Source organism: Amblyraja radiata, chromosome 8, assembly GCF_010909765.2.
Source record: "Amblyraja radiata isolate CabotCenter1 chromosome 8, sAmbRad1.1.pri, whole genome shotgun sequence".
In the NCBI taxonomy this organism is placed as follows: domain Eukaryota; kingdom Metazoa; phylum Chordata; class Chondrichthyes; order Rajiformes; family Rajidae; genus Amblyraja; species Amblyraja radiata.
This window is the reverse complement of record NC_045963.1, coordinates 57,301,998-57,324,829: the sequence shown is the minus strand read 5'-3', so window position 1 is coordinate 57,324,829 and position 22,832 is coordinate 57,301,998. Positions and strand designations below refer to the sequence as shown.

General features: G+C 43.4%; 2 protein-coding genes across 6 annotated transcripts in view; one reads left to right on the top strand and one right to left on the bottom strand.

The window, feature by feature from the left end:
• txlnb (taxilin beta) overlaps positions 1 to 9,827 on the top strand; it is a 40,715-nt gene extending 30,888 nt beyond the window's left edge. For 3 of the 5 annotated variants that reach the window (XM_033025995.1, XM_033025994.1, XM_033025996.1), the window contains exons 8-10: positions 4,916 to 5,008; positions 6,035 to 6,130; positions 8,729 to 9,827. In XM_033025995.1, the coding sequence (XP_032881886.1) occupies positions 4,916 to 5,008; positions 6,035 to 6,130; positions 8,729 to 9,754 (1,215 nt within the window). In that variant the 3' untranslated portion in view covers positions 9,755 to 9,827. The remainder of the gene's footprint in view (positions 1 to 4,915; positions 5,009 to 6,034; positions 6,131 to 8,728) is intronic. The other 2 variants (XM_033025997.1, XM_033025998.1) reach the window with 2 other exon arrangements.
• A 7,774-nt stretch (positions 9,828 to 17,601) lies between these two features.
• Positions 17,602 to 22,832, bottom strand: part of heca (hdc homolog, cell cycle regulator) — a 31,829-nt gene continuing 26,598 nt past the window's right edge. Inside the window, exons 3-4 of the mRNA XM_033025999.1 lie at positions 21,583 to 21,737; positions 17,602 to 19,753 (exon numbers count right to left, since the gene is read on the bottom strand). Of these exons, the coding sequence (XP_032881890.1) occupies positions 19,589 to 19,753; positions 21,583 to 21,737 (320 nt within the window). The 3' untranslated portion in view covers positions 17,602 to 19,588. The remainder of the gene's footprint in view (positions 19,754 to 21,582; positions 21,738 to 22,832) is intronic.

Sequence of the window (22,832 nt, the reverse complement as noted above, 5' to 3'; positions counted from 1 at the left end):
ATTTAACATTACCGGTCGGTTATCCTTGGTTCTGAAAACTACTGCTTACATTTTTTTCCCCAATGAGCCAATGAAATTCACCGGTCAGCACCGGCTACAACCTACGAGTACCTAAGAGAACCTTCGACCTCCTGGCAGCCCATTAGGACCTCCTTGCGACCCACCTACGGCACAAGAATTCTCGCGACTCTCCATGGCAGCTTCATTCTAGTCGCCGCTAATTTTTCAACATGTTAAAAGCAATAGTTTCAACATGTTGAAAAATTCTCGGCGACCATAATGAGGCCACGACTAGTTCCCAAAATGTGGGAACTCCATACGACCATGAAGGCGACTTCTCTGGCAACCACCCGCGAACATGTGGTGACTGCATGGTCTCCTGCAGTTGCCTAAAAAGTCGCCTGTAGGACAGGCCCATTAGTCACTGATGAAGGAGAAAAAAAGTTCTTGACTCAAAGGCATTAAGGAGTTTGGGAAGAGCAGAAATACAGTATTGAGATGGATGATCAATTATCACTGACAAATGCTCTTACTTTCAATGATTTACAGCAATAGTACTTTCATTTATATAGCACCTTCCACTATCTCAAGCTATCCCACCTAACTTTGCAAAGGAGTTTAGTTTCATTTATTATTGTCACGTGCACCAACATACAGTGAAACGCTTTTGTTTATTTACTATCCAGTCAAAGACAATACATGAATACAATCAAGCTGTCCACATTGCACAGTGTAAAGGCTAAAGAGACAAAGTATAAAATGACCAGGTAATCGGTTCAGGATTATATGTTGACCCAGAGTCAATGGAGAGTCCTCTGTACTACCCTGAAACAGTGCTTGTGGCAATTTTACATTCCACCTGAGATACTGGGCAGGGCTCCAGTTTAATATTTCATTCCAAAGTGGAGCACTCTCCCTCAGCAACAGACTGAGACACCAGCCTGGATTTTATGCTCAAAACACTGGAGTGGGGTTTGAACCTACAATCTTCTCGTTCCAAGGGCAGTGTCAAATAAAATAAGCTACACTTTACAATCACAGGTAGTATGAGTCCAAAGCATGTTATGTATTCTAATGCCGATTGGCAGTGATAGTCATTTTGCTGTACTGATCAGCTCATAGTTCACAAGAATCCATAATTCTCCATCCCAGTGGACGGCTAGGAACAGCGGCATTGGGACTGAGTGTGCTTGTCCTGCTGACAATTTGGGCTGCTCTGCTTTCTCACACGTCCCATCACAAGTTTTTGAGGGATTTTTTTTTTCCCCATTTGAGCTATGACTTTAGAGAGAAAGAAAGATGTTCAGTAAAACAGCAATGAGAGGGAACAGTGAGAAGGACAACAGCTATTAGCACGAGGTATATTTCCCCGCTAGTGACTATTGAGGAGCGACCGTTTGATTATTTAAAGGAAAAATAGATGATGCATACAAGGACAGGTGGTGCTGTGGGCTTGCATTGCTCCAGTTGAAGAACTAGCACCAATGACGGGCTGATTGGCCCAATGATCTGCAAATCTGTGTGACAACAGACATTATCTTGTCAACATGATTGGTATTTTGGCTTGGTAGAATTTGTTTAATTCATGAGATTGGGACTTTGCAGGCAAGACCATCATTTGTTGCCCACATCTAATTACCATTGAGAAGGTGGTGGTGAGCTGTCTTCTTGATCTCCAGTGGTCCTTCTGCTGAAAGAGCTGTTGAGTCAGGAGATTGAGGATTTAGACCCAGCAGCGATATATATCTAAGTGGGGATTGTGTGTGGCTTGGAAGGCAAGATGCACATACTGTAGTTCCATTCTGCCTGTAATATTTATCCTTGTTGGCAGACGACACATGTAACAGCTGTCAGAGTAGCTTAGAGAGTAACTGCTACCCATTGTGTGGATGATACACACTGCAAACAGTGTAAAGGGACTGAATGTATAGGGTGGTGGATGGGGTGCCTATCATATATGCTGCCCTATCCTAGTGTCAAGCTTCTGTGGTGTTGGAGCTGCTTTCATCTCGCATTCCTTTAATAAGAAGTAACTAATTGAAATTGGGCTGACAAGATAAGCCGTGTGATGAGCTAAGGCATGAGCATGAGAATTCACTGATGTTTAATTACACTTACTATTTTAAAGCTATTGGTAAATTAATGTTAATGCATTAATCACTAACATTGGATGAACACAAATCCATAGACAAGTGTAGAATGCAATAATGCTCTCAGGAGATCCAAGGGCACGCATTGACTTTCTGGCTCCTCAAGCCTGCTGCTCCATTCACTAGATCATGGTTGGTCCAACCCTGACCTCCTCACTCTCTCCACATACTCCCTTGTAATTTTGAAAGCCAAAACTTCTGCCATGGAAACATTCTATGGCTGCACTTCCACTCCCGCTTGGAATAGAGAACTCTAAGGATCACCACACTCAGAGAGAAGTTTCTCTTCATCCCCATCTGAAATGGATGACTCCTTATTCTAAATTTATATAACCTTCTGAAAGAAAGTAACTAATTGAAATTAGTCTGTGCATCCAGTCTATTCGAAGCAGTGCATACCCCTTCTACTTGCATTTCTATTTCAAGCACCAACATTCCAGATTTTCTTGTATTGTAACATTCTGTAGTCACGCTCAGTTAAAATATAATTTGCACTTTACAGATATAATTTGCTTCTTCATTCCATCTTCCAAAGTGGATAACATCACATTTTGCCCCTTGATACTCCATCTGTTGGATTCTGGTGTACTTTTGTACTAGCCTTTTGTAGGCTATGTGGGTCCACCTTGTGACTTGCAAACTCACCCATTGTGTCATAGTCTGGTTGCAGTACAGTTGGTGCTAAATCACCAGCATGGATGAGAAGTAGTTGATGCCCCAGCAAGATCTCTGTGATGCACAGCTAGATATTGCCAATCCAAAAATGACCCATTTATCCCTACGCTGTTACTTACCTGATTGTCTAGTTGATTTCTGCATGTCCTACTGATACCTATTCATAATAGAATCCAGTATTTCCCTTATTGCAGATGTTAGGCTAACTGCCCATACTTCCCTCTTTTCTCTGTCACTCCTTCTTTGAACAGTGGCATTACATTTGCAGTAATTTTGTGAGACCTCTCCAGATCCAAGGAATCTTGGCAGTAGATTGCAACCAATGCAAGCCAAAAGTTCCAGAGCCTTTAGTTTTGTTACTTTGCCGAATATATCTCTAAAGGTATTGTAGAAAAAAAAGGACTGCGGATGCTGGTTTATACCAAAGATAGACACAAAGTGCTGGAGTAACTCAGCGGGTCAGCCAGCATCTCTGGAGATCTTTCTCCCCTCATCTTAAGCCTATATCCTCTGGTTCTCGATACACCCATCATATCGCTAAGCAGCAGTGAAACAGGCCCTTTGGCCCAACTTGTCCATGCCGACAAAGTTGTCCAACTGAGCTAGTTCCACTTGCCACTGCCTGGCCCATATCCGTCCAAACCCTCCCTATACATGGACCCGTCCATGTATCTTTTAACTGTTGTAATTGTATCCATCTCTGCCATTTCCTCTCGTAGATATTTCCATGTACCCACAACTCTTGGTGTGAAAAAGTTGCACTTCGTCTCTTTTAAATCTTTCCCCTCTCATCATAAACCTGTGCCCTCTAGTTTTAGACTCCCCTACCCTAGGGAAACTACGGTGACACTTCACCTTATGCTCCTTTGCTGAGATTTATGAAATATTTCCTCATGTCTGCTGCTGCTGATTCACTGTTTTACCCTTCAGGTTATTTCTATTTTAGCCAACTATCCTCATATCCTCATGCCTATTTCTTTATTTATATCCAGGACACTGGTTTTGGAAACCAAGTTGCTCACCCTCAAACTGAATTTGAAATGTTACCATCCTATCATCACTTTTTCCTAGGGGTTCTCATTATGTTGTGGCCATTAATTAATCTTGTGTCACCATACTGTATAATGTCAAATCCTTCATGTCTTCATCTGTCTTGTACACCCAGCGCAATGCCTTTCACCCAGGATGAAAGCTATTTGCATCACTTTAAGTCACTGGGATGCAGTAGGCAATGCACACACCATGCGCTCTCACACACTGTGTGGGATGATGTTCAAATTTAGTGTGCTGATTGAGGAATGAATACAGGGAGAGCTCCTGTACTCTTCTTCAAAGCAATGCAATTGATTATCTACATTTATACAGCAGAGATCAAAGGCATTTGGCCCAACTGATCGAAGCTCTCCAAGGTCCTTTCCCGAGCTAGTGTTTGGCCCGTGTCCCTGTAAATCTTTCCAATTATTAAAAAAGCATTGTAATTGTATCCATCTCTACCACATCCTCTGGCCGTTCATTCTATATACCCACCGCTATCCGTGTAGAAAAACTTGTTCCTCAGGTCCCCTTTACATCACTCTCACAATGACCCCTGAGAAGGCAGGTGGGGCCTTGATCTGATATTTCATTCTTTGGGCGGCACAATGGTGCAGCGGTAGTGTTGCTGCCTTATAACGCCAGAGACCCGGGTTCGATTCTGACTACAGGTGCCATGTCTACGGAGTTTGTACATTCTCTCAGTGACTGCATGATGCTCTGGCTTCCTCCCACACTCCAAAGACGCACACATTTGTAGGTTTATTAGCTTTGGTAAAATTGTAAATTGTCCCTAGTGTGTGGGATACCGCTCGTGTACAGGGCGATCATTGGTTGGTGATGACTCGTCGGGCCGAAGGTCCTGTTTCCACGCTGTATCCCTAAAGACTAAAGGCAGCATCTGCAACAAAGCAGCACACGCTTGGTGCTTCAATAGAACATTCAGCCCGGAGTATCTGCCTTGGAGAGCCAGATACTGAAGTGAAAGGTTTACTGTAGCTTGCAATGGGAATGCTCTTCTCTCCAAACCTAACGTGTGTCTGCAATTCTATTTTTAGATTACATTGTACTCGGAGAAGTTTGAGCAGTTCCAGGGCACGCTGGCGAAAAGCAATGAAGCTTTTGGCACCTTCAAGCAAGACATGGAAAAGGTCAGTAACAAGAAACTCTTTGGATAATCACAGATCATGAGAAGATCCAGATGATGGTACCTGACCCAAAACATCCACTGCCCATTTGGTATTGGTTTATTATTGTTGTGTGTACCGAGATACAGTGAAAAACTAGACACATAAGTTTAAAATGAGAGGCCAAGGATTTAGAGACCTGAAGGGCAAGTATTTCACCTAGGGAGTGGTGGGTATGTGGAACGAGCTGCCAGAGGAAGCGGGAAAGGTGAGTTCAGTTACAACTTTCAAAAGACATTTGGACAGGTCCAGGAATAAAAACTATTTAAAGGGATAAGGACCAAATGCAGAAACATTGGATGAGCTCTGGAAGGCACCTTAATTTTGCATGGATGAGATGGGCCCAAGCACCTGTTTGTGTTGTATCCGTACTCTATTGAACTTAAAACAACACAGTACTGGAACAGGCACTTTGGCCCACCATGCCTGTGCCAAACCTATGCCAATTTAAACTGCATATCTAACAAAGACACAAAGTACTGTTCAGTTTTGTTTATTGTCACGTGTACCGAGGTACAGTGAAAAACCTTTGTTGCATGGTAACCAGCCAGTGGAAAGACAATACATGATTACAATGGAGCCAAACACAGTGTACAGATATATATCGTTTAGTGCAAGATAACACCAGTAAGGTCCGATCGAAGATAGTCCAAGGGTCACCAATGAGGTAGATGGTAGTTCAGGATTGCACTCTGCTTGCAGTAGGATGGTTTAGTTGCCTGATAACACCTGAAAAGAAATTGTCCCTGAATCTGGAGGTGTCCGTTGTTATACTTCTATACCTTTAGCCCTATGATAGGGGGTTACTGGTGTAACTCAGTGGGTCAGGCAGCATCTTGTGTGAACATGGATAAGTGATGCATTGGCTGGGAAATGTGAACTTGAACCAATAATCAACTGACCCAAGATGAAGGGGGGGCAAGATGACAAAGAGCTACCTACTTCAAACTTGTTTCTCTGGCTATAACACTGATCATTGTACTCTTACAGATGACGAAGAGGATGAAGAAGCTTGAGAAGGAGACCTTAATGTGGAAGACAAAGTGGGAATCCTGCAACCAAGTTCTGCTGGGTATGATTGAGGAGGTGAGGATTACTTCTCCCCCACCCTTACACGAGCCACCAATCCCCATCAGCCGCTCTTCAAGACAGTTGGCAGAAGAAGATCCACATGATAACAAATTTCAAAATATTGTTGGATGAGAGGGATATTAATTTTGAGTTGGAGTAGAAATGTAAGATACAGGTACAACAAAGAATACGATTGACTATTCTCAAAAAAAATTATTCTACCTTCCATATCCTTTTTGGAATGTCTGAATGTAATGGGCTTGTGAGAATGTAGTTGCTTTTGTAACAAACCTGGTTAGAATGTCAGGGAGACACAGACTTTTTTTATACTGTCAGCCCTTTGTCCAGGATAGTCAGTGCTCTTTGCGCACCCTGTCGTTATAAATAAGGTCATGGTTTCCTTTGGTAAGTTGTCAGTTTTATCCAGGTGTCTGCTCTAATAAGCATATAGACGTGAGGATGAGGGGTGATCTTATAGAAGTGTACAAAATCATGAGAGGAATAGATCGGGTAAACACAGTCTATAGCCCAGAGTAGGGGAATCAAGAACCAGCAGAGGACATAGGTTTAAGGTGAGGGGGGAAAGATTTAACGGGAACCTGAGGGGTAACTTTTTACACAAAGGGTGGCGGTTGTATGGAACAAGCTGCTGGAGGAGGTAATCGAGGCAGATAATATCGCAGTGTTTAAGAAACATGTAGACAGGTACATGGATAGGATAGATTTAGAGGGATATGGGCCAAAAGCAGGCATGAGGGACTAATGTATATGGAGCATATTGGTCAGCATGGGAAAGTTGGTCAAAGGGCCTGTTTCAATGCTCTGAGGCTCTATGACTTAGCTCTGAATCAATTTCTTCATTGAAGATCATCTCCTGTAACTCGATTGTCCTACATATCAGCTTCAATAGTACAGGTGCTCTCTGGGTATGATAGGGCTCCGTTCCTGAGAACTGTTTGTAACCCGGACAGTTTGCAAGCCGGAAATCCATTCGGGGCCCGCGTTCGCACACAGCAGAAAGATACCTGCAGAGCTGGATTGTGCCAGAGGAAGATAGTCTGGAGAAGCATTATAAATTTTGTTTTGCCATTCTTAAGAATAAATCTGACTAACAAATTTAAGGATTAATAATGATGCTCTCTTAAAAGATTTTACTGCAGATGAGGTTTGAAATACTATTTGCAGTGTTAGAAGGGACACTGCTGCTGGCCCAGATGGTGTGTATCCAGGATTCACAAAATGGGCATCAATGTATTAATTATAAGAGCGGCATGGTGACACAGCGGTAGAGTTGCTTCCTCAGAGTGCCAGAGACACGGGTTCGATCCTGAACTATGTGTGCTGTCTGTACGGAATTTTTGCATTCTCCCTGTGAGCTAAAATGGATCGGAGATCGTGCAAACTCCACACAGACAGCAACCGAGGTCTGGATCAAACCCAGGTCTCTGGCACTGAGGCAGCAGCTCTACCAGGTGCGCCACTGTGCCGCCCTTTTAAATGCTTTTAAAAAGGTGATCTCAAATACTGGTGTCAGTGGGGAGCATATATGTGCTTTAAGGAAGGTAAATTGCTGGCATAAGGTAGAATACAAGATCCAAGCTAAAAACAAACATTGCTGGGAATATTCAGGAGATCAGAGAGAAACAAAGTTAACGTATCACGTCAAATATCCTTCATCAGAATTGGGAAAGACAGAAAACATTGAAGAGGAAGTGGGGAAGGAATGGATAAGAAGATATTGTCAAGTAAAGTATCCTTTATTGTCACTCAGACTTTTCAGTCTGAATGAAATTTTGAAAAAGGGAATATCTCTGATAGGGTGAGGCCTGGGCTGCACACAGAATATAGAACTGTACAGCACAGGAACAGGCCATTCGGCCCACAATGTCTGTGCCGAACATGAGGCTAAAATAATCCCCTCTGGCTGCACATGATCCATATATCTCCATTCCCTGCATAGCCATGTGCCTATCTAAAAGCCTCCACAGTAATTGCTGCTCTACCACTCCAGCAGTGCATCCCAGGCACCCAACTCTCTGTATATAAATTTAAAAAAATCTGCCCTGCACATCTCCTCAAAACTTTGGCCTTCTCACTTTAAATCTATGCCCTCCCCTCGAGTATTTGACATTTCTAACCTGGGAAAAAGGTTCTTACTGCACCTTATCTACTTCTCTCATTATTGTATATACTTATATCGCATCTCCCCTCAAACTTCGATGCTCCAGAGAAAACCGATGCTCCTATGGATCATGGTTGTCTGCTGAAAGGCCTAGTTCTTGTTCTGTACTGTTCTACGTAAGATCAGGGAAGAAAATTCATTAGAATCGTGAGGAATACAGAAACAGATCCTTCGGCCCAACTCATTCATCTAAGATAGTGCCACTTGCATGCACTTGGTCCATATCCCTCCAAACCTTTCCTATCCATGTACCTGTCCAAATGCCTTTTAAATGATGTTATAGTACCTGTCTTTTGGCAGCTCATTCCATATACCCACTGTGTGAACGGGTTGTCCCTCAGGTTATTTTTAAATCTTTCCCTTGGAGAACCAGTACGGACTGAATGGCCTCTGGCACTGAGAGAGTCTTACCCTGGTCTGCTCTGTTGCAGAGAGAAATGCGATCCAAGGAATACGAGTGCTTCCAGTTGAAGATCAAGAGATTGGAGAACCTGTGCCGGGTGCTGCAGGATGAGAGGACCGAGCTCTACACAAAGATCCTGAACATGCGCGGCAAGGCGGGGACAACAGAAACCCAGGCCGCCACTGAAGAGGAGACAGAAGACGGCTTTGCCCTCAGTGTCACTGCAGGGCAACAGCGTCTGCAAGACATTGCCGCAGCGTTCACGGTCGTCCACTATGCAGAGGGCAGGCAAGACAGTAGCGCTTCCCCGGGCTCACTGGAGCCTGTTGCAGAGATGGTGAACTCCCCGTTACTGGTCCAGCAGACAGCGCCAGGAGATGCTGCTGGAACAGCCGACCCGGCTCTGCCAACAGAGTCTGCTTCAGCTCCTAGCCCACTGCCTGACTCTACTGCTGTTCCACCTCCACTACCTGCCCCGGCCTCTGCTCCCATTCCTGCTTCGGTTCACACTCCACTCGCTGCTCCTGCTGCGCTTCATGCTGTCGCTGCGGGTCCAGCTGTCGAACCTACTCCCGGTTCAGGACTTGCTCCAGTCCCTGTTCCAACTCCAGTCCATGTTTCCACCCTGGTTCCTGCTCCAGCTTCTGATCCAGCTCCTGTCCCTGCTTTAGTTCCACTTCCAGTTTCTGCTCCAGTTCCTGCTACCACTCCCGCTTTCATCCCAGCTCCAGTTCCTGCTTCGGTCCCTGCTCCCACTCCAGTTACTGACGCCGCTCCAGTTTCTGCTGTGGTCCCTGTCCTTGTTCAAGCTCCCGTTCCTGCTCCCTCTCCAGTTGCTGCTCCAGCACGCAACCCCGTTCCGGTTTCCGCCCCACTTCCAGTGCCTGCTCCGGCTGCGGGTCCCACTCCACTCCCCATTCCCACTGCAGTTTCCTCTCCTATTACACGGGCCATTCCCGCTCCAGCTCCTCCCTGTGAAACAGCAGAAGCTAGAGCTGCTGAAGCTGCAGTGGCCGGGAGGGCGGGAGGCACTGACTTGGATACTGTTGACTGATTGGGAAGTACAGTCAGGCACTGGCAATTACTTTTTAACACTTGTCAATAAAGGGTTAATTTGTTTTCCAATACTTGGTGCAGAGATATGAAATTAATCTGTTTCTCATTATTCTATCATTCCACAAAATATGTTACGCTCAACCACAAGAGGGGGATCTTATACTGACCGAACAAAAAGGACAGTATAGGGTGATTTCACGAAAGGTCACTGGAGCGTAGATCCGCACCCACGTGACCGAAAATTTTAACTGGGGGACAAGCGTCACTTCCGGTACATGTTAGTGAATGGGAAAACACGCACTTTCACACCCGTTAAAAACATCGAAAACGGCCCGTTTTTGAGCTGCAATTTACTGTACCAGTCGGGGTGACCGTGAGGCACAGCTACCTAAATTTACAGTCCAAAAAAAAGATAGAAACTAAGGTAAATTCAAGAGGGAGCTGAAGGTGTAAATACAGCGGAAGTTGTTAGCGGACATTTGCCGTGGAGATTTAAAGATCCAAAATATCGGGAATTATCGCGTTTGCTCGCTGCATTTCATCAAAAGTAAGGCATTATTGACTTTTTATCTTTATTCATTTGTTATATGAAAAGTATTAAAAGTTAAAAATCCGTCAGTAAAATTGCAAAATCGCCCATGGTTCTCGGGTGGGTTTTAACATGCAAAATGAAAATGCTTCTGAAGCTCCATTTACCATTTAAATAATCGTAAACTATCAATGCGTTTTGAAATAAATTTTACTGAGATGCAAGCTAAGGAATGGGATAATTGTCAGCTGTTTGTTGGACAAAAGCAGGACATTTTATTATTTGCCAAAATATATTTCTCAATGTTTCTTGTTTAAAGCCTGCACAATCACCCAAACTACTTATTTATTTATTTATCATCTAATAACAGACAAGCCTGCAGCATGAAATGATGTCAACAATCCTGATTGGGCACCCACTGTGAGCAGGATAGACAATGTGCACAAGAACGCCATGCACGTGCAACAAGAAGAGAGTATTAAAGCAGATTTGGTTGCAGCTCAAGCATCTATAGCTCTGCAAGTTGATGGCGTTCTTGTGCACATTGTCTATCCTGCTCACAGTGGGTGCCCAATCAGGATTGTTGACATTACTTTTGATGAAATGCAGCGAGCAAACGCGATAATTCCCGATATTTTGGATCTTTAAATCTCCACAGCAAATGTCCGCTAACAACTTCCGCTGTATTTACACCTTCAGCTCCCTCTTGAATTTACCTTAGTTTCTATCTTTTTTTTGGACTGTAAATTTAGGTAGCTGTGCCTCACGGTCACCCCGACTGGTACAGTAAATTGCAGCTCAAAAACGGGCCGTTTTCGATGTTTTTAACGGGTGTGAAAGTGCGTGTTTTCCCATTCACTAACATGTACCGGAAGTGACGCTTGTCCCCCAGTTAAAATTTTCGGTCACGTGGGTGCGGATCTACGCTCCAGTGACCTTTCGTGAAATCACCCTATAAGTGCTCGAGTAACTCAGCGAGTCAAACAGCATCTCTGGAGATCATGGAGAGGTGATGTTTCGTGTCAGGATCCTTCTTCAGAAAGCTGGAAAAGAGAAGAGAAGCAGGACAAAGCCTGACAAGTAATAGGTGGAGAACTAATTGCGGGGGCGGGGGAGAAGGGACTTGACCCTAAACATCACCTATTCATGATCTCCAGAGATGCTGCTTGCTCCACTGAGTTACTCCAACAGTCTTTTTACAGGAAAAGGGCAAGAGAATTGGGTTTGAGGGGGGTGGGGGTGGTGGAATAGATCCACTATGATCAAATGGCAGAATTGGCTTGATGGGCCAAATGGCCTAATTCTGCTCCTAAGCCTTGTGATGTTTTTTGTAAATGAGCTCTACAGTTCATTGTCTCGTCATGGTGTATCTCTGGAATTCTCTAGCTGAGACATGTGTAGCTTGGCTCGGTGATGCTAATGAAAGAAGAGCTAGAAATATTTTGTAAATGCTGGGGAATAGAGGCCCTTGTGGAAGTGGTGCAGAAGAGGAGGGAGATGGGTCTTGAGGCATCATCTGCCACAACCCTGTCTAATTCACCATGGTGTCCATATCACAGCTGGCTGAGCTCCTGGGTTTTAATCATTTGCAAATGTGGAAACTGTTCAATATTATCTCAAGTTAACTTTATTAGCAGATTAAACCTAAACTATGGGTGCTGGAACCAATCACTGGGAATTCCACTGTAAACTCCCCCTAATTCTGAAAACAACTGTTCACTGTTACACTTTTTTCTGTCATTTAGCCAATTTTATAACCATGCCCCACTGTGCTTTATATTCCAAAGGCTCTAACAATTATATGTTTATTAAATGACCCTATTAAACATCTTTTGGAAATCCATCATTACCCTCGTCAGCCCCCTCTTTTATTCATATAAAAATTATCAATATAGTTAAGGTAAAATTTAACAAATCCATGCTGACTTTCCATACTTAGTCAATTGACTAAGAGTTCTATCTCAGAATATACCTAAAAGTTACTTTGCTACTGGGCTTATCATTGTATCCCTATTTTCTTTTTAATATAATTTCTAACATCTATAGTTTTGAGCTTCAAGCATTAACCTCCAAATCTACAGATGTTTAGAAAGCTATGGCCAAAATTTCAACAATTCCCCCCCCTCCCCCAACCTTCCCTCTGTTGTCGCTTAACTTTGCTTTTTACAAAAATAAACTTTATATATAATAAAACGTATATAAAAAACAAGGAACTGTGTTAAACCCTTAAAACATTCTCAGTGGGTCTATACATTAAATATTGCTAGTGTTGTATTCAAGAGTCTGAACAGAGCATATGTCTACTTTAAGTATAGCTAATGTACAGTACCCACATCCTTTCTGTTTATCCCTGTACTTACATTTATGATATGGCTATCTGATAATCAGTTTTAGGAATGTTGCTAGATTTAAATATTGGCCAGAATACTAAAAGGAACACTCCCTCAAAATGGCACCAAAGTTTCCAACGTTTGGTTCATAATTCTCACATGGAATCACAAGAGTGGTTGGCAATCGATCATCAGTTTGCTATTTCTCACTTGACAGGGCACATATTTACCTGCATTTACAACTGTTCACTTTATTGTTTAATCATTAAAGTGTTTGCTCTGCCTTGAAGATCATAACTATTCTAACTGCACCAACTGGCTGGGGAAATGATGCCACACCATCTAATTTTACTTGTGCTATTATTCCAAACCATTCATCTGATAAACGGGTGTCTTGTCAATCCAAGAATATGAAAAAAAAATATTTACTTTAAAGGCAAAAACATTTACTTCAAAGAAACAGTATTCTTCCTTATTTCTCCAAGCAAAACATACACTTGTCTTCCAAATATTAAGGCAGGCTTCAGCTTCAGTAAAGATATCTGCAGCACTTAATGACAAACATTTAGAGATAATAACACCTAATGTAAGCACTACATCTTAATTAGATACGGCTTAGAGTGGATGTGGAAATGGGTGTTTCCAGTTATGGGAGAGTATAGAATCAGAGGACACAGTTTCAGAATAAAAGGACGTACCTTTAGAATGGAGATGAGGAGTTTTGTTTCAGATGGTCAATGTGGAATTAATTGCTGCAGACGGCTGTGAAGGGCACGACTTTGGGTATTTTTAAAACAGAGATTGATAGGTTCTTGATTAGTAAGGGAGTCAAAGGTTAGATGGAGAAGACAGGAAATAGGGGCCGAGAGGGAAAAAAGATCAGCCACGATTGAATCTCGGAGTGGAAACGATGGGTCGAATGGCCCAATTCTGCTCGTTTTATGGTCATAACCATTGAGTGCACAAAGAAACACACATGACACCAAATCAAAAGGCTTCTTACCATAATTTATTGCAAGTAAAAATGTGCTCTTAACCAAAATTGTGGCTTTTACCACCTGAACAATAAGCTTTACAACACAATATCCTCAAACCCTCGATCGCCATTCACTTTTCACAAGTGGAGCAGTGAAGCATCTCAATAAAAGCATGAAGCCTGCACCAGGTTCAGGTCTGCCAGCTTGTGTTCCTCAGGCTTAGAAAGCAGTTACAAACGCTTACTTGTATAATACTGTACTAACCCTTCTTGTACGCACACAAGCTCAAACACACTCTCTCAGACACACAAACTTTTCCTAATGCAAAAATAACTTTTTTTTCAAAGAAACAATTTATATTCTGTATATTTTTGACTGGGATAAGCAGCGTGAGGCCATCAGCAAATGTCATCATTAAAACGGGGCATTTAGAGGGGAGAAGCTTCTAATGGGATCAGAAGTCCCAATCCAATCAGTCTGGTAAATGTCAACAGAGCAAGGAAAAGTCTTAGTCCAAAACCATCAGCTCTGACAGTCAGGTTAGGGATCACACCAACCACTTGGGTTCACAGGGAGAAGGGGTGAATAAAAGGATTGGGGATATGGGGGGGATGACAACCATCCTAATAGGCTGTAATGGAAAATGGAGGAGGACTGGCCAAATTTTGTGAATTCCACCAGTGAAGAATGCTGTGATGGATGTTTGTGTTAAATTTGTTTATTGTACCGCTGCTGGCGAATTCATTTCTCTTGCACTTATGTGCAAGTGAAGAATAAAACTTGATTGATTGATTGATTGAGGCTCATTCTCCAAAGTGAAGAATCAACTTCATAAATGGAAACCCTTTCTCCAATGCAGAATCTTTTATCCTTTATCAATACTGAGCAAGGCAACAAGCTCAGAATTTAGACCACAGTGAACAGGTGTACAGGAGCTTCCAAGGATCCTCTTCCATCTGATTGCCAAAGGTTCAAAGCAGACCAATTCTCCAATTAGATCTACTTGTATAGAGCCACTACTCAAATAGGATGCAGGAGGTACAGAAGGAAGATGTACCTCTAAAAGAGTAATCCAATTACTCTCAACATGTCCACTATACCATAAGACTTTAGAGATACGGCACGGAAACAGGCTGTCCGGCCCATCGAGTCTGTGCTGCCCAGCGGTCACTAACACTATCCTACACACACGGGACAATTTTTATCAAAACCAATTAACCTACAAACCTGCATGCCTTTGGAGCACCCGGAGGAAACCACGTGGTCACAGGGAGAACGTACCATCTCCGTACGGACAGCACCCATAGTCAAGATCGAATCCGTGTCTCTGGCGCTGCAAGGCAGCAACTCTACCGTTGCGCCACTGTGCCACCTCTTCTTCTCCCTATGGATGTGCAGTATTTCTCCTCTTCTAACACAGATCCAATTATATGTTGAGTGTTACACTTAAATCTGGCTCTTGCAACATTTTGGGAGTTCAGTCAAGTTTAAAACCAGTCGCATAAATGTGAAGGTGGAGTGGTTGTGGAGGGAGAGATTTACTAGAGAGCATCCAGAGATGAGAGGTTCAGGTTAGGTGGAAAGATTAGCAAAGTTGGAGATTGTTTTTTTAAGACAAGGGGCGATCTGATTGAAGAGCTGGAAAACATCAAGAGTCTGAAGAGTAAATAAGGAGAAACTGGTCTCAGGATTGCAAACCAGGGTTCATTGATTAAGGGAGATTGGTAGTGGAGGGGAGACAAGTGTTGTAACAGATTCTAATGGTGTGTAACATTGGTTGCATGGGCAAAACAGTAAAAATTTAATCACTATTTTCTTAAAGGAATCGGTTAGATATACCTGCAGATTTGGAGGAAGAGGGTGAGGGAACAGTACAGGCTGAATGTTCTTACAAAATGTCAAAGACCCAATGCATGAAATAGTCTTCAACTGTGTTGTAACCATTCTATAGGTCATCGCTCGTGATCTAATCATGTAAACTCTATTCCCCACTGTAATCTGCCTTCAGATAGTGGTTTCCCCTAATCTAAACCCTTCAGAATTTAAAACATCACTATTAAATCTCACTTTAAATAACCCAACTCCAAATATAACAATCTCAGACTCTCCAAACAATAGACAATAGGTACAGGAGTAGGCCATTCGGCCCTTCGAGCCAGCACCGCCATTCAATGTGATCATGGCTAATCATCCCCAATCAGTACCCCGTTCCTGCCTTCTCCCCATATCCCCTGACTCCGCTATTTTTAAGAGCCCTATCTAGCTCTCTCTTGAAAGCATCCAGAGAACCTGCCTCCACCGCCCTCTGAGGTGGAGGCAGGTTCCAAACAACCCAAGCTCCAGGAGCTGCTTGAGTGAATTGCCTCCCCATGCATTCTTGCCAGGGTTACATCAGCACAGAGTCAGACAAAGACAGGCTGATGCAGCCAAAGCAAGCAGAGACAGCAGTGAACACCTCAGAGTCCACAGTTCATCAGCACACATCCAACCTTTACTAATAATACTTGTAAAAGATTTTTGGGGAGGAAGGGATAGCGGTAAAGCAATGGCACATACATTGGTTGATAATGGACTCAGCAGCACAAAATGGGACACTGCACATTGAGGCGGCATAGTGGTGCAGCAGTAGCGTTGCTGCCTTACAGCGCCAGAGACCCAGGTTCAATCCTGACTACGGGTGCTTGTCTGTACGGAGTTTGCACGTTTTCCCTATGACCTGCATGGATTTTCTCAGAGAGTTTTGTTTTTTTCCCACACTGCAAAGACGTATAGGTTTGTAGGTTAATTGGCTTGGTATAATTGCAAATTGTCCCTCGTGTGTAGGAAAGTGCTAGTGTACGGGGTGATCCCTTGTCGGCATGGACTTGGTGGGCCTGTTTCTGCGCTGTACCTCGAAACTAAAAAAACTAAACATAGGGTCACCCGGTAATGGGGCTGGACCTCTGGGTAACAAGTCCTTAGAGAGGCTGGACCTAATGGTGCCCTTTATGCTCTATGTGGTAGGATGGGTCCTACTAGATTATTGCATGGATGTCTGATTTTAGATGGTCTGTAGCTTCCTGGGCAATTCCTTTAATAGGATAACTTTTTCACAAGGGTGGTGGGAATGTGGACCAAGCGCAGGCAGGTGGGACTAGTGAAGCTGGGACATGTTGGGCGGTGTGGACATGTAGGGCGGTGTGGACAAGTTGGGCCGAAGTGCCTGTTTCCATGCTGTATCACTCTATGACTCTATGACAAATAGATGAGTACCACTGGAAGTAAACCAAAAATTGAACTAAACATAAAGCTGAAAATGCTAGAAACACCGAGCCGTTCAAGAAGCACTGTGAAGAGAGAAGCAAGTCATTGTTTCAAGTAATCTGGGTTAATGGGCAAATGAAGTTTAATTCAGAGAAATATGTGGTGCTGCATTTTGGTAGGACAATGCAGATGGCATCACAGGTGGACAGGGTAGTGAAGGTGTTTGGCCCGCTGGCCATCATCAGGCAGGGTTCTGAGTACAAGAGTTAGGAAGTTATGTTACAGGGCAGTAACGGTGGCGCAGCGGTAGAGTTGCTGCCTTACAGCGCTTGCAGCACCAGAGACCCAGGTTCGATCCTGACTACAGGTGCTGTCTGTACGGAGTTTGTACGTTCTCCCCGTGACCGCGTGGGTTTTCTCCGAGATCTTCGGTTTCCTCCCACACACCAAAGACGTACAAGTATGTAGGTTAATTGGCCTGGTGTATGTGTAAATTGTCCCTAGTGTGTGTAGGACAGTGTTGATGTGTGGGGATCGCTGGTCGGTGCGGACTCAGTGGGCCAAAGGGTCTGTCTCCGCGCTGTATCTCTAAACTAAACTAAAAAAACTAAACTAGATGTACGAGACATTGGCACGGCCACATTTGGAGTACTAAATATAGTTCTGGTGACCTTGCTATAGGAAGAATGTCATTAAACTGGAAAGAGGGCAAAGAAGATTTCTGAGTATGTGTTACCGAATCTGGATGAATTTGAGTTCCTAGAAGTTTCTAGAGTGTAAAAGGTCAAGGGGTGACCTTATAGAGGTTTATAATATAATGAAGGGAGTGGATAAGGTGAATAGCCACCATCTATTTACAGGTAGGGAAGTCTAAAACTTGAGTGCATAGGTTTAAGGAGAGAGGGGTAAAGATCAAAGAGACCAGAGGGGCATTTTGTTAAACAGTGAGTATATGGTACTAGGAAATGGTAGGGACAGGTAGTTAGGTCAATTAAAAAAAAACATGGATAGGTAAAAGGGATGAGAGAAATTGGATAAGGGAGTGGTAGGAGAAAAGAAAAAAAATTAAGAAGAGATTGGGAGAAGAGAGAAATTCAACACAAATTCTATGAATGTTACGATTGTTAAATTTAACAATGAGTCCCAAAGGTTGTATTGAACCAAAAAGGAGACTAAAGTGTTGGTCTTTTAAGTGGCCAAAGACAGTGGAGTCGAAATGATAGTGGGATGGAGAAATAAAATGACTGGCAACTGGAAACTCAGAGTTACTAGAGCCATAACCCAAACTCAAAGCAATATTCCAATAATTGACCTATCAGCTGTTGCACAAGGAGGCATCATTGCTTATGAGTCACAGGTTTATGGGTTCAAGTCCTAATCAAACAGCCTGGACAAGTTCAGGGGCCCACTCTCCCACCCAACACTAACGAGGTCCTGTACGTTTGAAAGTTCTCTTTTGGTATTATTACCAAGCAAAGGAAGGACATTATCTTCAGTTCCTATTCAACATATATCCCACAATCAACATGGCAAAAGCCACCTGTCATGTTGTGATCCAATTAGTCACTACATTTTGAAATAATTGAAAATTTGAGCAGAAACTCACATTGATATAAATCCAAGTCTTCATTCACAGAAGATGTGTTTTATCAGCAGGTGTACAATAATCTGAATTCTCAAGGCCAAAGGAAGCAGCAGAAAGTGGTAGACATTGCCTGGCCCACTTTGGGTATTGTCCTCCCCACACCATTGAACTGATCCTCAGGAAGCACTCCCTCAAGAAGTATTCAAAGATCCACACCCTGTCCTGACCACTCTCTTTGCTCTGCTACTATCAGGAAGGTGGTACAGGAGCCTGAGAATCGTTACCTCCTGGTTAAAGAGCAGCTTCTTCCCATCACCCAACATGTTCTTGAACTACTCTGCGCAACCCTAACCACAACTCTGCCACAGCACCCAACTACTATGGACCTTGCACTACCATGGTTGCTCAATATACTTTGGTTTTTGCATTATTGTGACGTGGTTTATTTTGAAGAACTGATCATTTATTTTAGATGCATTTGTCATGTTGCATTCAATGTGCCTGTAAAGCTACAATAAGCAAAACTTCCATTCTTCCTGTACATATGGCAAAGAACCACTCTTGAAGCAACAGGGATTTAGGTCTTGGGGAAAAGGCAGGATGAGAATTTGTTATGGCAGTAATATATGCAGTGTAGAGACTAAAGGGGAAAAAAAGTCTTAAAGGGGAAAAACATGGCCCTATCAAATGAAAGCAGCAAGCCTCAATCCACCTCCTTTGCACAATAATTATTTCCCCTCTTTAAATCCAACATATCACAACTGGAGTCTTGAACCAACCCTAATAAGGGCAGGGAAATACTCCAGGGAAAGGGAAGGCACCCGGTGCCTAGAGTAGAGTTACATTCAACTGTCAAGCACCAATTACCAACTACAATAGCAAAATAAAACCCCTTTTGATTATTTTCAAGGTGGAAACAGAACCTTGGAGGATGCAGTGTCAAACCAACCCAACCGATCGAACTAGCAGCTTGTATGCAAATCTTTTTCACTTGGAATAGGCAACTTACCAATTCAGCTAACCCTCCTGCGACTCCCAACCCAATAACCAATGGCTAACATTGGATAAAGACTTACACACAAGCAACCAAAACAGAAACGAGTAAAGGTTCTACACCTCTACATAATAATTACTCTAGAAAGAAAACAATAAAAAGAGAAACCAATCGTCAATAAGCTTCCAACACTTTGAAGGAGGAAAATGGTTTTACAAAGTGGTAGTCTAGGTTGCCACAGTGCGGACATTGTTGGACGTTGCTGTATTCGGAGAAATACTGCATCCCCACTCGCACATCGATGACCGGCTTCCCACAGTGCTTGCAGTTCAGCCTCGCCTGAAAGGAAAAAAAAAAGTTATTTAATCACGATTTTGAGTGTACATGAGAAAGTGAGGACAGATATCCTTGTCAACTTACGATATGGAAAAGATGAGGAATGCAGCTTCAATTCCCCTCTCCCCAAAGAGTGAGGGGAATGGGGGGGGGGGGGTGTGACGGGGATTCAGAAACCCCCATCATGCTGAGGAGTACCTGGATGAGCAGCAACCTGCAGAGGAACAGTCCAAGACTTGGAGAGAGGGTTAGTCTCACCCAACATGCGCTCAATTGGCCAAATGGTCTTTCCGTGCTACAAATTTATACGGTACAAAAGGTGGATTAGGTATACAGATGACACCGGAAAATATTAAAAAGGGTAATAAAAAGGGTGCAGATGAGCATAAGGGTAGAGGAATTTGGATTGGCAACTGTTCTGCATTAAAGGATTTCCAGTATCTAAAGATACTGTACTCATCCAATACTGTACTGCACCTCATTGAGGCTAGGAGGTGCAGCCAAGGATCTGTCAGCTGAACCACCATCAAAGCAGCAGAGGGAAACATATCCACCCATTTTATTCTTTCCACATTCCATCAACCCTACAGATGAACTATACACCAAGAGCTGTTTACAGCTGCCAATTAACCTACAGATTGTACTACTTTGGGGAGTGGAAGGAATCCCACACAGTTACAGTGAGAATGTGCAAACTCCACAGAGCTTAGATGGGCCTTTGTCCAGCTACAGTAAGTCAGACTCATATTCTTGGGATAAAATGTTGGCAACCCATGAAGGCTTTCAAAAGAGCAAATGAACAGCTCCTCTTGATTTCTATTACTTCACTGACATTCAATTCTGAGGCTACATCAATCTCCAAAACTCTCACCTTCCCATCAGCCGACTCCAATATTTTTCTCTTCCTGTCCATCCAACCTCAACTTTATGTGTAGGAAAGAATTGCAGATGCTGGTTTAAATCAAAAGGTAGACACAAAATGCTGGAGTAACTCAGCGGGACAGACAGCATCTCTGGAGAGAAGGAATGGGTGACGTTTCAGGTCGAGTCCCTTCTTCAGACTGATTCGGGTCGAGACTGAAGAAGGGTCTCGACCCGAATCAGTCTAAAGAAGGGTCTCAACCTCAACTTTAGTTTAGTTTAGGGATACAGCCTAGAAACAGGCACTTCGGCGCACCTAGTCCGTGCCAACCACAATCACGCGTACACTAGTTCGATCCTACACACACTAGGGACAATTTACAGACTAATTAAACTACAGACCTGCAGGTCTTTGGAATGTGGGAGGAAATCAGAGCATCATGAGAAAACCCGTGTGGCCACAGGGAGAACGTACAAATAACGTACAGACGGCACCCGTAGTCAGGATTGAACCCTGGTCTATCACTGCACCACTTTGCTGCGCCTCTTACCCCAGCAAAAGCAGCTCTGCCTTCGACCACCAAGTTCCCAATTTGAGAAAATTGCCTTCCCCAACCTAGCCCCCATCCCCACTCAAGGGTAAACCATCTGTGACCAAATTATTGGTTCCCATCTTGACTCATCTGTCTGAACGGGCTACGATCTACTATGTGTACTTTGAAGCACCACGAACACTTGTCCACAATATAGCCAATAACAATAACAGCCAAGGAAACACCCTCACTCACACCCACATCACTATCCCTTTGGCAAACCAACTTTAAACAGGCAAGGAAACAAAGAGCTGGTGTAACTCAGCAGGATAGGCAGCATCTCTAGAGAACATAGATAGGTGACGTTTCGGGTCTGGATCCATCTTCAGACTGATTGCTGTTTGGAGGGGCAGAAATGAATACAAGTGCAGCACTCACCTGACAGCAAGGAGACGCAGCCAGAATATCATAAGTGTACATGGTTCCCAGCTGGTGCCAGCCCCCTTCCCAACGCGACTTGCATTTGATGCAAATTATCTTGTGCACTCCTTCTAGGCAATCCACACAAATGGCATAGAGGTGCATGAGCCTTCCTGAAACAACAAAATGTGGGTCAGGTCTAACCATCGCAATAGTATTTGCAGTAAGTACATTATAAGCTGGGGAACATGACTCTTACACAAGGTAGACCCAACCAGCTGGTAAATTTTGGCCACAACGCAAGTGTTACTTCTACAAGAGCAGCCAACAAACATTCAGAGACACACTACAGATCCCAGCTTTCATGGACAAGCCCACAACCACACAAAACATGAAAGATCACATAACAATTTCCATTCTAAATATTTATGTAATTTATTTTGAAGAACTAAAAATTATGGCTTAAAATAGTGAGATCAGAGTGCATGTCCCAAGATTTTTTTGGACAATATTTTCCACTGCTAAAGGGCTCAGGTTGCTATGCACAAAGCAGTTTAGTGATACAAAGCCCTCTTCAGACAGGTCCACAAGGTTGGCTGACTCTACGTCTGCACTGGAGAGTTTCTTCTCCCTCAGTGCTGCAGTCTTTACAATTCAACATTACACCAAAATATCAGTCTAGTCCCTCAGAAGCATGTAAAAGAGCCTGTGGCACTATTGTGAAGAAGAATAGGACAATTCCTGGTCCACTAGCCAATATCCAACTTTCAACCAATCATACAAATCTGATCACAATCTTCCCATTGTTTCTGAGAGCTCGCTGTAAGCAAATTAACTACCCTCATTCCACATTGTAGCAGTGACCAAACGTGTCTACAGCACTATGGGGTAGTCTAGAATTATGAATTGGACTTTGACACAGATGAATGGGACTATGAATTGGATGTATTCAAGAGTGAGTTAGATATAGCTCATAGGGCAGGGTGGGAGATTGCAACCTTCACGTGGTCCGCCCTGTTTCAACGAATGCAATCAACCCGGCATGCACAATCAAATAAGATCAAATAGAACAAGTTGTCCCACAACTTTAGGCTGTGCACGCCATACGCAAGAAGAAGCTCATAGGGCTAACGGAATCAAGAAATATGGGGAGAAAGGAGTACTGATTTTGGATGATCAGTCATGATCATATTGAATGGTGGTGCTGGCTCGAAAGCCTACTCCTGCACCTGTTTTTAATGTTTCTATGTTTACAAATGCAAGGTTTC